The sequence below is a fragment of the Mycteria americana genome, chromosome 4 (genome assembly GCF_035582795.1).
Source record: "Mycteria americana isolate JAX WOST 10 ecotype Jacksonville Zoo and Gardens chromosome 4, USCA_MyAme_1.0, whole genome shotgun sequence".
Taxonomy (NCBI): Eukaryota; Metazoa; Chordata; class Aves; order Ciconiiformes; family Ciconiidae; genus Mycteria; species Mycteria americana.
In genome coordinates this window covers 34,776,693-34,789,067 of record NC_134368.1, presented here as the reverse complement: position 1 = coordinate 34,789,067, position 12,375 = coordinate 34,776,693, and the positions used below count along the sequence as shown (strand labels likewise).

At 40.9% G+C, this 12,375-nt stretch overlaps 1 protein-coding gene across 4 annotated transcripts in view; it reads left to right on the top strand.

The window, feature by feature from the left end:
• Window positions 1-12,375, top strand: part of MTUS1 (microtubule associated scaffold protein 1) — a 129,629-nt gene that overhangs the window by 87,357 nt on the left and 29,897 nt on the right. For all 4 annotated transcript variants that reach the window (XM_075500157.1, XM_075500156.1, XM_075500159.1 and 1 more), the window contains one exon: window positions 10,249-10,466. In XM_075500157.1, the coding sequence (XP_075356272.1) occupies window positions 10,249-10,466 (218 nt within the window). The remainder of the gene's footprint in view (window positions 1-10,248; window positions 10,467-12,375) is intronic.

Sequence of the window (12,375 nt, the reverse complement as noted above, 5' to 3'; positions counted from 1 at the left end):
GCGTTTGACGTGCTAATAGGTTTTGCTTCAGAAGAGACTTGTTCCTACCAGCGTGAAACCCCCTGTGGCCAGTGCTGCAAGATACGTGTGTGTTAAGCATGCGATTAAAACATTAAACAGGCATAGAGCTCTCTGAAGTACGTAAATACACCTGAGATTTCCCTTTCCTTTTTGCTATCATGTGTGTAAAGAAAATATCCAGTTCTGTGGCTAGAAGTGAGGAGTGAAAAGGGATGGATTTAAAATGCTGTACTGAGGCTAGAAGTCAGTGCTATAATACTGTAAGTCAATGGATGAGTTGGCATGAGAGGACAGACACAGACTTCAGAAACAGTGCTTCAAACTGAATGCCTGGAATGATATGTGATGATTCTGTACTCCCCCTTCAGGCTGTACAGTATTTTAAAAATATATGCTGAAAAACTTTTGTACCCCTGCAAAGAAAGGCAGAGGGATTTCTGCTGTGTATGTTTTAATCCTGCTGAGTCAGTTTAAGCATCTAGGTCAGGTTTTACCTGCCCGCAGTTAAATTTTGTTCAGTTCCTGCAACCTTTTTAAAAGCCTCTGTGGTGGTGGTGGTTTGTTTTGTTCAGAACAACTTAAAAAGGATTTGATGACAGCTAAAATAAGCTGATGTTCCTGGACATGGGCTAGTGCCTGACCTTAAGGAAGGGAAACTCAAGAGGTTACAGTAAGAGTAAAGGAAAGAGAGAGCTGCCGTGCTCCTTTAGGAAGCGTTTAGTTGTCGTCTTGGGCTTCAGAGAGTGTTGATGCAGGGAGAGATGCAAAATGAGAAGTGCTGTTTCTCTTCCCCCAGCTGCTTTGAGACAAGACCTGCTAAATAAGTAGCTAGAAAAGTTCCTGAGGTACAGCATCACCTTAAGCATTTCAGCTGGGCAAATTATTCAGGCACAACTCTGAAAAATGAAGTCATTTTGCTGTGGACTAGGACTGGCTCATGACTGGCATGCTTGAAGTGTGAACAGGGCAAGTTGGGGCTGTCTGCACCAGCTTATACAGACAGGCCTGAGGCAGAGCTTAGAAACAAAACATCACTTCTTCAGGAGTCTGTGTTTGTACAGTCACCAGCCTGGACTCTGCGAGGCACAGCAGGAAGGTGTGTGTTTGCCACTTGCCAAGCTGGATGCAGGCAAAAATTACAGTTGACCAAGCTGTGGAGCGGCTGGGTGGGTTGGAAGACTTCCATCCAAGTCTAGCCTGTCAGGCCCTCTGCAGACACTGTTAACTTATTTTTGTGACTGCTTTCCCTGTATGTTTGTGTGAAACTGCTTCCTGGGTTTATAGCCCAGAGCAGGAGTTTTGAAAGAATTTACGGTGGTAATTTACAGCTAGCCAAACTGCCAGGTCCTCTCAAAGATAGCATATGTACTGCTGCAGATTAAGCCCAACAACTTTTCCTTATTTGTATGGATGTTCTTTAGTCTCCCTCTCTGAAGTGCCGTAGCTTGTCACGAGGAAAACTTTAAAATCAAAGCTGTGAGATCAAAATGGTTGATCGGACTTTCTGTTGCATTGCTTGAATAGCTTGTACGCATTGTGGCAGGGGGGAAGGTGCGGGGGAGGATGGCAGGAGAATTGTAGAGGGTTTTTTTGAGGCTTCAGAACTAGCTGTGTAAAGATTAACATACAAGGCAAAGTTACGTACTCACTTGCGGGCTGGTTCAGATTCAAGACTGAGATTTCATAACTCCTGAAGGAAAAAACCCCAGAATCAGACCCATGGGTCACGCAGTACTGCATCGATGGGACTTGCTTGCTTACAGGAGGAAAAGATAAAGCATCTAGAGTAGAGGTCAGCAGAGTAGGTCTGTGTTCTTCAGGCTGTAATAAAAATAGGTGGACCTTCAAGTTTACTTTAGTGTTTATCAGTGTATTTGGAGAAATTTGATCCAGCTCAAAACTCCACTGATCACAGTTAGCTATAAGTGTTAATATTGTACAGGATACATGTTTTGTAATGCTTTCCATAACTTGGGTCAGTGTGTGTTGTGGGATCTGTTGGCAGCATTTCCTTATCTTTATTTCAATATTTTAGTTGTCACTTGGCTGATATTTCATAAATATGAGTATATATCTAGTTTGCAAGGATATATTCTTGTCCAAGTGTTCTCTTGTATTATATGTAGCAAGTAGCCTGTTCTGTAGCCCTCTCTAGTTCTTACTCTCTTTTCATTTTTAATTTGGTCTTTCTCCTTAGTTCTCAAACTCTTTGCCAGCCTAATGCTAAGAAGTCCATGGGGGGGGGTGGTGGTGGTGGTGTTTGTGGGGGTTTTTTGTGTTTTTTATTTTTGGTGGGGGAGTGTGTTCAGTTACCAATTAGGTGTAAAACAGACTTTTTGAAAAAGGGAGAAGTCAATATATAGATGCAACTAGACGCTTCCTCTTTCGTGTTTGGGAAGTGAAAATATCTGGTTGCTGTTTTAAATCTGACCCCAGTCCTAGTTGTACAAACTGGTCTGCCTCACAGAACATGAAATCACCCTGCACCCTGAAGGTCAAAGTCATGGATTTTTTTGTATGATTCACTGTAAGCTTTGTGTAAATTCTTTTGTTTAATATTTCAAATGTGCTGTATTTCTTAACACTGTAAAATATAACTGTTACTGTGATTTAGTGAGTTTCTGTGCTGACTTCAAAATTATGCATGGTGCTTTTCTTAGATGTCTTAACTCCATGGATTTTATTATTATAGAAATAGGGATGTTTTGTGTTTGCTGGTAGCTAATTGTGCAACAGATTTCTGTGTTTCTGTAAAACAAAATAAATACTTTAAAAACAAAAGACTTCCAAAAACCCAAACATATCCCACCCAAATAGACCAGATTTTATTTAAACAAGGCTTTTTTTGGTTTTCTCTAGTCATTAATTTACTCTTGAGAGGAAATCCTCGTCAGTGTTTGGTTTTTGTTAGACTGTGAAATCAGGAGGTTTTTTTCCCAAACAGGAGAAAACATTAAGACACTTGAGATGCATCAAGGATAGAGGCATCTTAGCTGGAGCAGAAGCTGATGTACAGCAGCAGAAATGGGTAATTCTGAGACGATTAATGCTAGGTTGGGAAACTTGTGCATTGATGAAAACTATTGTCCATGTGTCATTAGCTACCAAGTATTCCTGTTGAGAGACAGGTTGTAAAATTCAGAGTACCAGCAACCTCTGTAGACTTTCAATTTGCTTTGTAGTATCTTTGTAGTATCTATGTACAAATTTAATTTAGGTAAATTTTTGAAGAGTGTCTTCCACAGTGGAGAAGAGCAAAGGAAACCTGTCTGGAAGCTACGTGAAGAGTGTGATCTTTACAAATCACCAAAGACTCCTTAGCAATCAGACCTCTTAGTTTGCATGAAGAATGTACCAAACACATTGATTACGTCCTGGTTGGAATCAATGTACTCATATAGAGCAAGAGACTGATTTCTGAGGACAGCTTATCTTCACAGTGTATTACACTATAGCAGAGAGCACTTAGCAGCTGGGGTGGGTGCACACACATGTAGAAAGGAAGCTGCAGCCTTTGGATTTGTTGATGTTGGACAGGAATGACAATTGCAGCACCTAGTTTAGTCACCCGAGCATTGTCAGCTAGGCTGTCAATGTAGCTTATAGAGAAAGGTTTCCCTCAAGCCCTCCTTGATGTCCCAGTTGGAATTCTGCTCTGAGTCACTGTCGGAGGGGCCTGTTTCTCTGCAGAGGAACCAGGGGATGTCAGTTGGATATCCCCTTTTTTTACCCCCAAACCATCTTTTTATTTTTTTTTTTAACCTAGCTGAAATCACTGCATGCAGTCTTCATGGAATTATACCTTTAAAATCACTGGAAAATGAAACTTAGGCAGGATGGCACTTTGAGGTGTTCCTCTTAGTATAAACACAGGATCCGTGTTGGCTACCGAAAGCTGTCAGGAAGATTTAGATCTTGGATGGTTATATCTATAAGCCTGGTGAATACTCTCCCTCTCAGAGATAGACCTGTTCTCCACCTGTATCATAACTGAACCAGTGGAAATCAATTCAGCTAGATTCTCATTTGCTGCCAGGAAGTGTCTGACAAGGTCTTTGCATGTGCTTCACCTCTGTTTGTGAGATTTTTAGGAACTGCTAAGGTATAGTGAAGGTTGGAATGAAGAGTTACACTGCTGAGCTGAATTACTGCAGGTGTTGGTCTAGGGATGCAGAAATATTGCTAGTCCTCATACCTGGCTCTCGTCACCTACCTCAATCTTTTGCCAAAGATGTTACCTGGATTCAGACTTCACATTGTGCCTCTGCGGTCTGTTTTGTGTACTGGTCTTCAGTGGTGACTGTATGTGAATAATAACACTTAGGGGCTCTCAGGATAGCTGTCCATCTAGAAATGGGGCAAGGGGCTGAGCAGGGAAGAAACTACACCTGCGGCCTGTAGCTGTGCTGGGGAAATCCCATCAGAAAGCCCACGTCTGGCCTTCTGCATGCGATACAGAGACTCGGAAAAAAGCTCCACCACTGGCGTTGTGTCCACCAGGTGCTGTGATACCGCTGCGATAGCAGGACAGTCGAGGGATGCCTGCAAGCCATGAGGTGCTCTGTGTGGAGGATGTGTCTCTGATACTTTTCCTGGTCCCATCAATATGCCTGGACTAGTGTAGGAGGCGAACTGGCAAGTGAGCAGTAAACTTTCATTGCAAGTGGGACTCCCCAGATTGGCTTTTGGGCCAAGCAGCACTGTGGCGAGTTGGAAATCCTGCATCTGTGCACATGTGGACTATTGGCGTTCTTAGTGATGCTTCCCAGCCCAAAATGGTGCTGATGGGGGTTATTGTGGTTTTGGATGGATAGCATAGGTCCTCTGCTCTGGGGCGTCTGTGGGATCATCACTGTCTCCGAAAGCATCCTGGAGCCATAACAGGGCCAAAGGTGGGGTGTAAAAGCTCTTCTGAGCTCCAGCGTGTGTGCTGCTCTGAGTCCTGCTCTTTTGGGTATTCTGCTGAATACCAGCTCACCTCTTCGAAGGCAGAAACCGATGCCTTCTGTAGACCAAGGTCTACATTATGGTGGTCGCTTTTTCCAAACTGAATCCAATGACTGGGTAATTAAATTGCTGTGTAACAAAACAGCTAACAGCCTGGTGTCATTAATCTACCTGTTTTTACATGGAGCCTAGACCTATTATGAGTTCTGTGCTTAAAAGTAAGAAGCCTTAGCTTTTACAGAGAAAAGTTACCAATGCTCAGCCCTGGTAGCTAAAAGGCTTAGCCTCTTTAACCTGCCAAAAATATCTCATTAGTCTTCCCATATTGCTCTGGTAACTGTTTATTGTTTGTGGACTAGAGGGCTTCCTCAGGATCTGGGTTCTTCCAAAGATTGCTAGAAGAGCATTGCTAGCTGTGGGAATGAGGAGGGCGTTCAGTGGGAGCGGGGCAATGTCCAACGTGCGCACAGCATACTCCTGAACCCTCACTGCAAACGTTAGCAGGACAGGTGCGTAATCACCTTGTTGAATACACAATTGAAATAACTAAGTGCTGTTGAACTCTTTGGCTTTTGGCTTCTGCAGGCAATTCAGGCTCCTCTTGAGCCTTTGTGTTGGAAAGGAAGGGCTGCTGCATTCTTGCTGTGTTGCAACAAACCTGGTTACTGATGCCCAGGCATACTTTGATTGATGCACAGATCAAATGACTGTTGGGAGTGGCTTTTGGGGTGACGTCCCATGCAGAGTGATGTCAGCAAAAGATTTTAAAAAATTCAGGTGTGGCATAATCTGCCAATTAAACTGATTAGTGCTCTGGCTGAGTCCTGAGAAGGAGCTCTGGCTCTAGAGCCCCGCTGACTGAAGTATTTTATTTAATGCCTTTGTCTCACCTTGTACTAGACTTTTACCTACTACCTTCATTGCAGCAAGCTGTAAATTGCGGTAGGATATCATACCAAGGCCTATGTGCTAGCTGTCTTGCTATCTGAGGAAATCTGCTACCAGCTCACAAATGTCCCTGACCACTTGGAAGCTGTGACTCTGGAAAAGGTCCTGCGACTCCCGTGGGATCGAGATGGAGTGCCTCGCTGCTCTGTTGGCAGAAGTGAAAGCTAGCCAGGAGGCGATGCAGGCTGGACAGAAGGAACTAAAGCATGACGTGGAAACCTCTCAAAAGGAAATTAGAACAGTGTTAGCACTGCAGAGGAGCCAGCAACAGGTGAAAGAAGATCTCAAAGCAGAGGTGAAGTCCAGTCACTTGGATATAAGAGCTGTGCTTGAGGAAATCCAGCGAGTAAGAGAAGAAATGGAAGCTCGATTAAATACTCAGGCTGATCTGGTCTTACTGATCAAAGAAGTGAGCACCAATTTAACATGTGTAGACAAGGCTTTCCAGAAAATGGAGGAAAGGCAGAAAGTTTTTACCAGCCTGCATCTTCCTACAAGAGAAAATGTTGAGCAAGGATTTTTCTTTGAAAAATGCTTACACAAGACACACATGGGTTTTGAAAAACCTGTGGAAGCTAACAGTTTGGATGAGAAATGTGAAAAGAAGGTGCTTAGGGGTAAGACAATGGTGACTGCAAAAGTGTGGGGAGAGAAGTGAGGTTGTTCCTACTTGTGCTTGTCGAGTAGTTTTGTTTGGGCTATTTGCAATGCTTTTAAGAAATGTAATTTTTTTAGACATTTAATCTTTTGCTTACAGAAAAGAATTTCTAGCTAACATAAACATTACTACACAGACCTTCCTAGTACATGATGAGCAAAGGAAGGCTTTGATTTGGCTCTGCAAACCAAAAAGTGGGTGATAGATGTTTCATCAGGTAATCCAGCAACAGTGCACAAGATGGAGAGGCTCAGGAAGCCAGCAGTACCAGGCAAGTTCTGAGATAGCCAGCCAGTCAAGTACAATGTCAAGTACTGGGCCGTACCTCAGTGCTTAAACATAACTTTATGGAACACACCCTAATGTACAGACAGTTGTGTATTTCTTGCTTCTGAACACCTATTAACTACAGAAGCTGTGTATGGAAAACAGTTTGCTTTGTGGAAAAGCTTGGGATGGGTCTAATATTCTCCCCAAAGACCTGGAGTCTGCAGTGCCATCCATGTAGCAACTGCAGAGGGAGTGGGAGGATTTCCGGACCTTTTCCAAGGACATGGGGTATTATTTTTGCCAACGAAATTATGAATCTTCTGTGAATGATTCAATGATCACAAGGCTCAGTCTTTGCAAAATCACTGCTATCTTGGGTGTGTGTGTTTGTTTTTGTTGTTTTGTTTTGTTTTGGGTTTTTTACTGGTAAGAAGAAGGATAGGACCTTAGATGGTAATTCTGTCCAGTTACTGTGCTACATACAGTACTTGAGAATCTGATTTCTAGTCTTCTGAAATGGAGCATTTCAACTAGATTGGGTACAGTGTTTTTGAGCCTGTTGGAGCAGAGTCCAGAACCTAACTTAAGGGTGGAAATTGTTCGGCTTCAGAAGTCTGGCTGTTTAAAGGTGGCAAGTAAAAAGGCCAAAGTGAGAAGGGCTTGGGCTGGTAGCCAATACTGTCTTTAACTTAGAGTCCATCACTGATGTGTTGTATCAGTAATTAGACTCGTGATGCTTTTGTTTTAATGAAAGCATGGCTTTTGTTTTGACATCACAGCATGCCTTCTATAGAAATCTGGAAACAATCTGTCACTGCCCAGAGGTACGTAGGCCATAAATAAGCACTGGAGTGTCACTGGTGTTAATCTGTAGAGGCAGTTCATGCTACAGAGGGTTCATGCTAGCAGAGTAATGCTTTTCAACATTTGAAGTGGCTGGTATAGCACACGTCTGTGATAAAATTGCCGACAGGAATGTCACTGAATTTCTCTAGTGCATCTTTTTTTTGTTCAGCTTTTTTTAGTATAGTATCCAAGGTTGGCTTGGTTGGATATTTGAATGAGTTTCTAGGAAAAGACTTGATAGTCTGGGCACCACGATAAAAGCAATGGTGTGAAACTGGCAAACTGATAAGGCTGGCTGAACTCTGGAAACAGTAGATACCTGGAGTCTTGTGTCATTTGTGGTTAGCTGCTGTATCACTGTATTTAAATGAAATAACTTCATTAGGTAACAGTATGTGATGTAGTTTTTTCCCCGAATAAAAATTGTCTGCAAACATTTGTTCAGGTTTAATGCAGCTCTGACAGCATCCTACAAATGGATGTAAGAGTCATTTCATATAGTTAATTAAATGATGACATTAACATCTGTATCAGTGAATTAACCCAGTACCCTTAAATCAAGAAGAGTGCTCTAGTTCTCTGTTTATTTTAAGTGGAGCATTCAGGAAGGGCGGTGGAACATATGAGAGAGTAGGAGTATGTGAGCCAGTAGGGCAGGGAAGGACTGGCTGTACATGTTTATTCTCTAGTCTCTGCTATTTTTTTTCCTCTCCCCTTGATTATTGTCTCTTGTGATTTTTGAAGGAGCTTCAGAAGGTAACCAATATTTTCCTAAACACAGTATTCTCCATCAGATTGCTGGAAATCTGACGTGATTGCTCTCAAATGTGAACTGTCGTTCATTTGAAGAGGTCTACTCTCAGGGCATCGTTATGTCTGCACTGCGAGAAAAGAAGTGGTCACATTAGTTAAAAAGGTGGTAAAAATAAGCTAACTAGAACTGGCAGCCAGGCTTGATCTTTCTTTGCCCTGCAAATTTGTATTTTGATTTGGGTTATGTTGATATACCTTTTAACAGCTGTACTATTAAACTGCAAGATGGTATGTTTCTAATTGAAAATATACCTACCCTTTAACAGTCAGCATCTCTGAGCAGAAGTGTAGTGAAATCTCCAAGAATACAAGAGCATCTGAACATGACAAAGCAATATGCTGACAATTCTCTAACTGAGGGATGACAGAAAATCCTGCCTAGAGAGGATTTATTTGGAAAATTAGTAGGCTGAGGAGGCACTTTATACTTGGCTCAGTAAGAGAAGCACAGAGGACATTGGTATTTTGAACAGGAAACTTGTTTTCAAATGCTTTGAAAACAAGTGAAGGCTGTGCAAGACTGCATTAATGCAATAGTTGATGTGTCAGTCAGACTAACGTTAACTGAGAATCAAAGCTTTTGTTATGAATACTGTCTAGTTGTGTGATTGAACCTTGCACTGCGAGGACTATTCCAGAGTCACTTGACAACCTTCAAACCAGGTGCTTGGCCTTCAGAAAGGATTCATGAGCAACTACTTCTATTTGGTTAGTTTGTCCCATGTTTTTTCTGCATGTTCCTACTTTTCTTTTCTCCAAATCTCACCCCTCGGGTTTTTTCACTTTATCCTGAAGAAATCTTGTTAAGTTGAAACTGTCAAAGTAATATGCTTAGATGTCTTTGTTAAATTGCCAAGGGATATTTAGGTATTGCATCAGCCTTTTATTGCAAAAGTGTTTGCTCGCTCCCCGTGTGATCAAGTGGGGAAGACTGGCCCTATCTGCACAGCAGTACTGTAATCCCTTTCCAGTCTGAAGGCAGCAGAGAAACCTGTAACCGCCGCAGTGTTTACGAGTCAAGCCTGGATTATGTAATGTGGCTTCCTCTGACATGAGATGATTGCGTACTGTGATGGCATTGGGGTCGCAATATGACTAGGATTATTTAATCAACGATGTAATTCTTGGACCATGAATAGTGGCAGGGCAAACTTGAAATATACTACATTTTAGAGCATTTTTTTAAAGTCTCATCCTTGTGACTGAACTTGCTGACACGAAGAAATGCTGCAAGACCTCTAGTTAATAAAGCTCAGACCTGAGCTGCAGAGGGGGGAGTTTTTGCAATGAAAATTTTGAAAGGAAGAAAAAGACCAAGTAAATGTAGGGAAAATGGTTTTGTATTCAGCAATACTTTAGTGCAGAAAATACGAAATCCACGTTGCAAACAGAAGCGGTCAACTCTTATGTTAGAAATAAGTTACTGGATAGGTAGGATGACAGAGATCTTGGATTTTATGAAAATATTTATTCAAAGCACAGTGTGAAGAGTATGCTGAAAAGTAAGCCGCAGAATACATGAAGGTAAGGATGAAGTGCAAAACGAGGTTAGGGTGCTAGAAATTAACCTGGCAGATGATAGTGTCTGCTCTGCAGTGCTACTGAAATAACCCTTTCTCCTAGATAGTATTTCAGGAAGCATTTATGAGAATGTATAACTACTTTCTTTGGCACCTGTCTTAAATTTTGGTGAGATGTCAACATGAAGTGCGTATTGTAAGTTGTTGTTGTTGTTGTTGTTTTAGTTGACAAGGGCAAGCAGCGGAGTCCCAGGAGCTCGTGCATACAGACTCAAGCCTCCACAGATGTGCATTCGCCTGGCGCAAAAACAGCTGAGTTGACGCAGTACAAAACAAAATGTGAGACCCAAAGTGGAATCATCCTGCAGCTGAAAAAATTCCTGACAAGCAGTAACCAGAAGTTTGAAGCATTAACAGTTGTGATCCAGCACCTGCAGTCTGAGGTAAAAACTTGAGCTAATCGATTTTGGCTTTAACTTGAAGTCTTCTCAACAAGGGCTTCTGAAAATATTAATATACTGATAGATAACACCTGTGTTTTCATTCCAGTGATTTCTGTTTCCCTGTGGAGGCAGCAGTAAACCTGCTCCTGGCATCAGTTGGATAGAAAAAATAAAAACCCTGAGACTGAGTTTTATGGCCTCTTTGCAGCTTCACATCCTTTTTAGAAGAGAAGTTTTTAAACGTTTGTAGTCAGAGAATCCTTCAGGGTTGAGTACCTTTCCAAGTATATACTTCAAGTTCTGCCCTTGTAAGAAAGACTAGTTTCAACAGATAATTGGCATGACCCCGCTTTGTTATCTGACATTGGGTAGAAGAGTATATAAGGGGTAGATATGGTTTTGAGCTATTCAGAATAAAGTATGAGTTATAATGGTTATATTTATTGAATCCTGCATTATTGGTGGTGTCTTAAAATTATCAACGTTTCATTAAAAAAAAAAATGCACCTGTAATTTAGAGTGGAATTAATCTGATGTGGTTTAATGTTTATTTGTTCTAGTCTGTTTGACATACATAATGGCCTAATCAGTTTGATATTACACTAGAAACTTCTGGTCTGCTTTGAAAATTTTTGAGAGAAGAAAAATCTGAAGTTAAGGAAATTATAACAGTTATGGATTTATGCTGCAACAGTTGATGCAGGCTTTAATAGCAGTTTCTCTTGCATTTATAACGAATGTTCCAAGATTGGTATCAATTTTATTTCAGCTGTTTCGATGTGCAGTGATTTTATAGTCTGGTATACAAAAAAAGCACTGACTTGTCTTAGTATGCTACCAGAAAGGTAACATTTTCTTCTTGTGGGATATCATCTGATTGCTCGCATTTCATCTAAGAATACTGCATTTAAGTCCAAGGCTGGTTCAACTCAGTAAGAGCAGTGGCTCTTAGCCAGTTTTCTGGGTTTGGTTTGGTTGGGTTTTTTAAACTCTTGATTGGAACACCTTTCTCTGCTAAGGAACTAGTTTAAGATCTTCAAAGAAATTTGATACAGGATTTTTGGATGCCTGTCATCTAATATGAAATTGTGATATTTATATGTGAAATTCTCACTGCTAAACTTCTGTGCAATCTTCTAATTACTGTATAATAAGCACCTTGATTTTTGGTAACTTTTATAATTAAATGTCTTGGGCTAGTTTCTTCTCTCAAATATGTTGTATTGCAACTTTTTAAAATTCAGGAATACTTTTATCAATGTAATATTTAATGAGAAGCCTCCTGTCATACGTCTTTGCTTCTTCCAGGCTATTTTACAGGTCACTGAGTTTAAACATGATTTTTTTTTTTTTTAAGAATAATGGGAATGGTTATTTAAAAAAAAAAAAAAAAAAAAAAAAAAGAAAAGAAAAAAAAATGTTGAAAATGGAGGGAAGCGAGAACTGTGTGTGGGAAACTAGTATTTTGCTCCTTCTTCCTCCTCATTATTCTTTCGCAGATGGAAAGAAAAAAAATTTTATTTCTATTAAAGTGTATAAAATGAGTAATCTTAGAATCTTAAGTCTAAGCACATGAAACTGGGCTACATATGACATATTGACATACTTTCGTACCAGTTATTGGTATTGAGGTTGTTCTCTCCTTTCCCAGGATAAGATAATGCTTGGTGAACAGTGTACTTACCATAAGGGTGAGAAGGACTCCTGTGCCCTGGCTGGTGTAAGGAATACTCAGAATTTGGCAGTTAACTGAGGGAAACATCCTGTAGGATTTCTGTGGTTTAGGGAACACTGTGAAAAGTTGTTTTGGTTTTGTAGTTGGTTTCAGTTTTGTTTGTTGGTTTGGGTTTTTGTTTTTTTGGGTTTTGTTTTGTTTTTTTCCTTTCTGGTGAGGTGTGGAGTCTGGTAT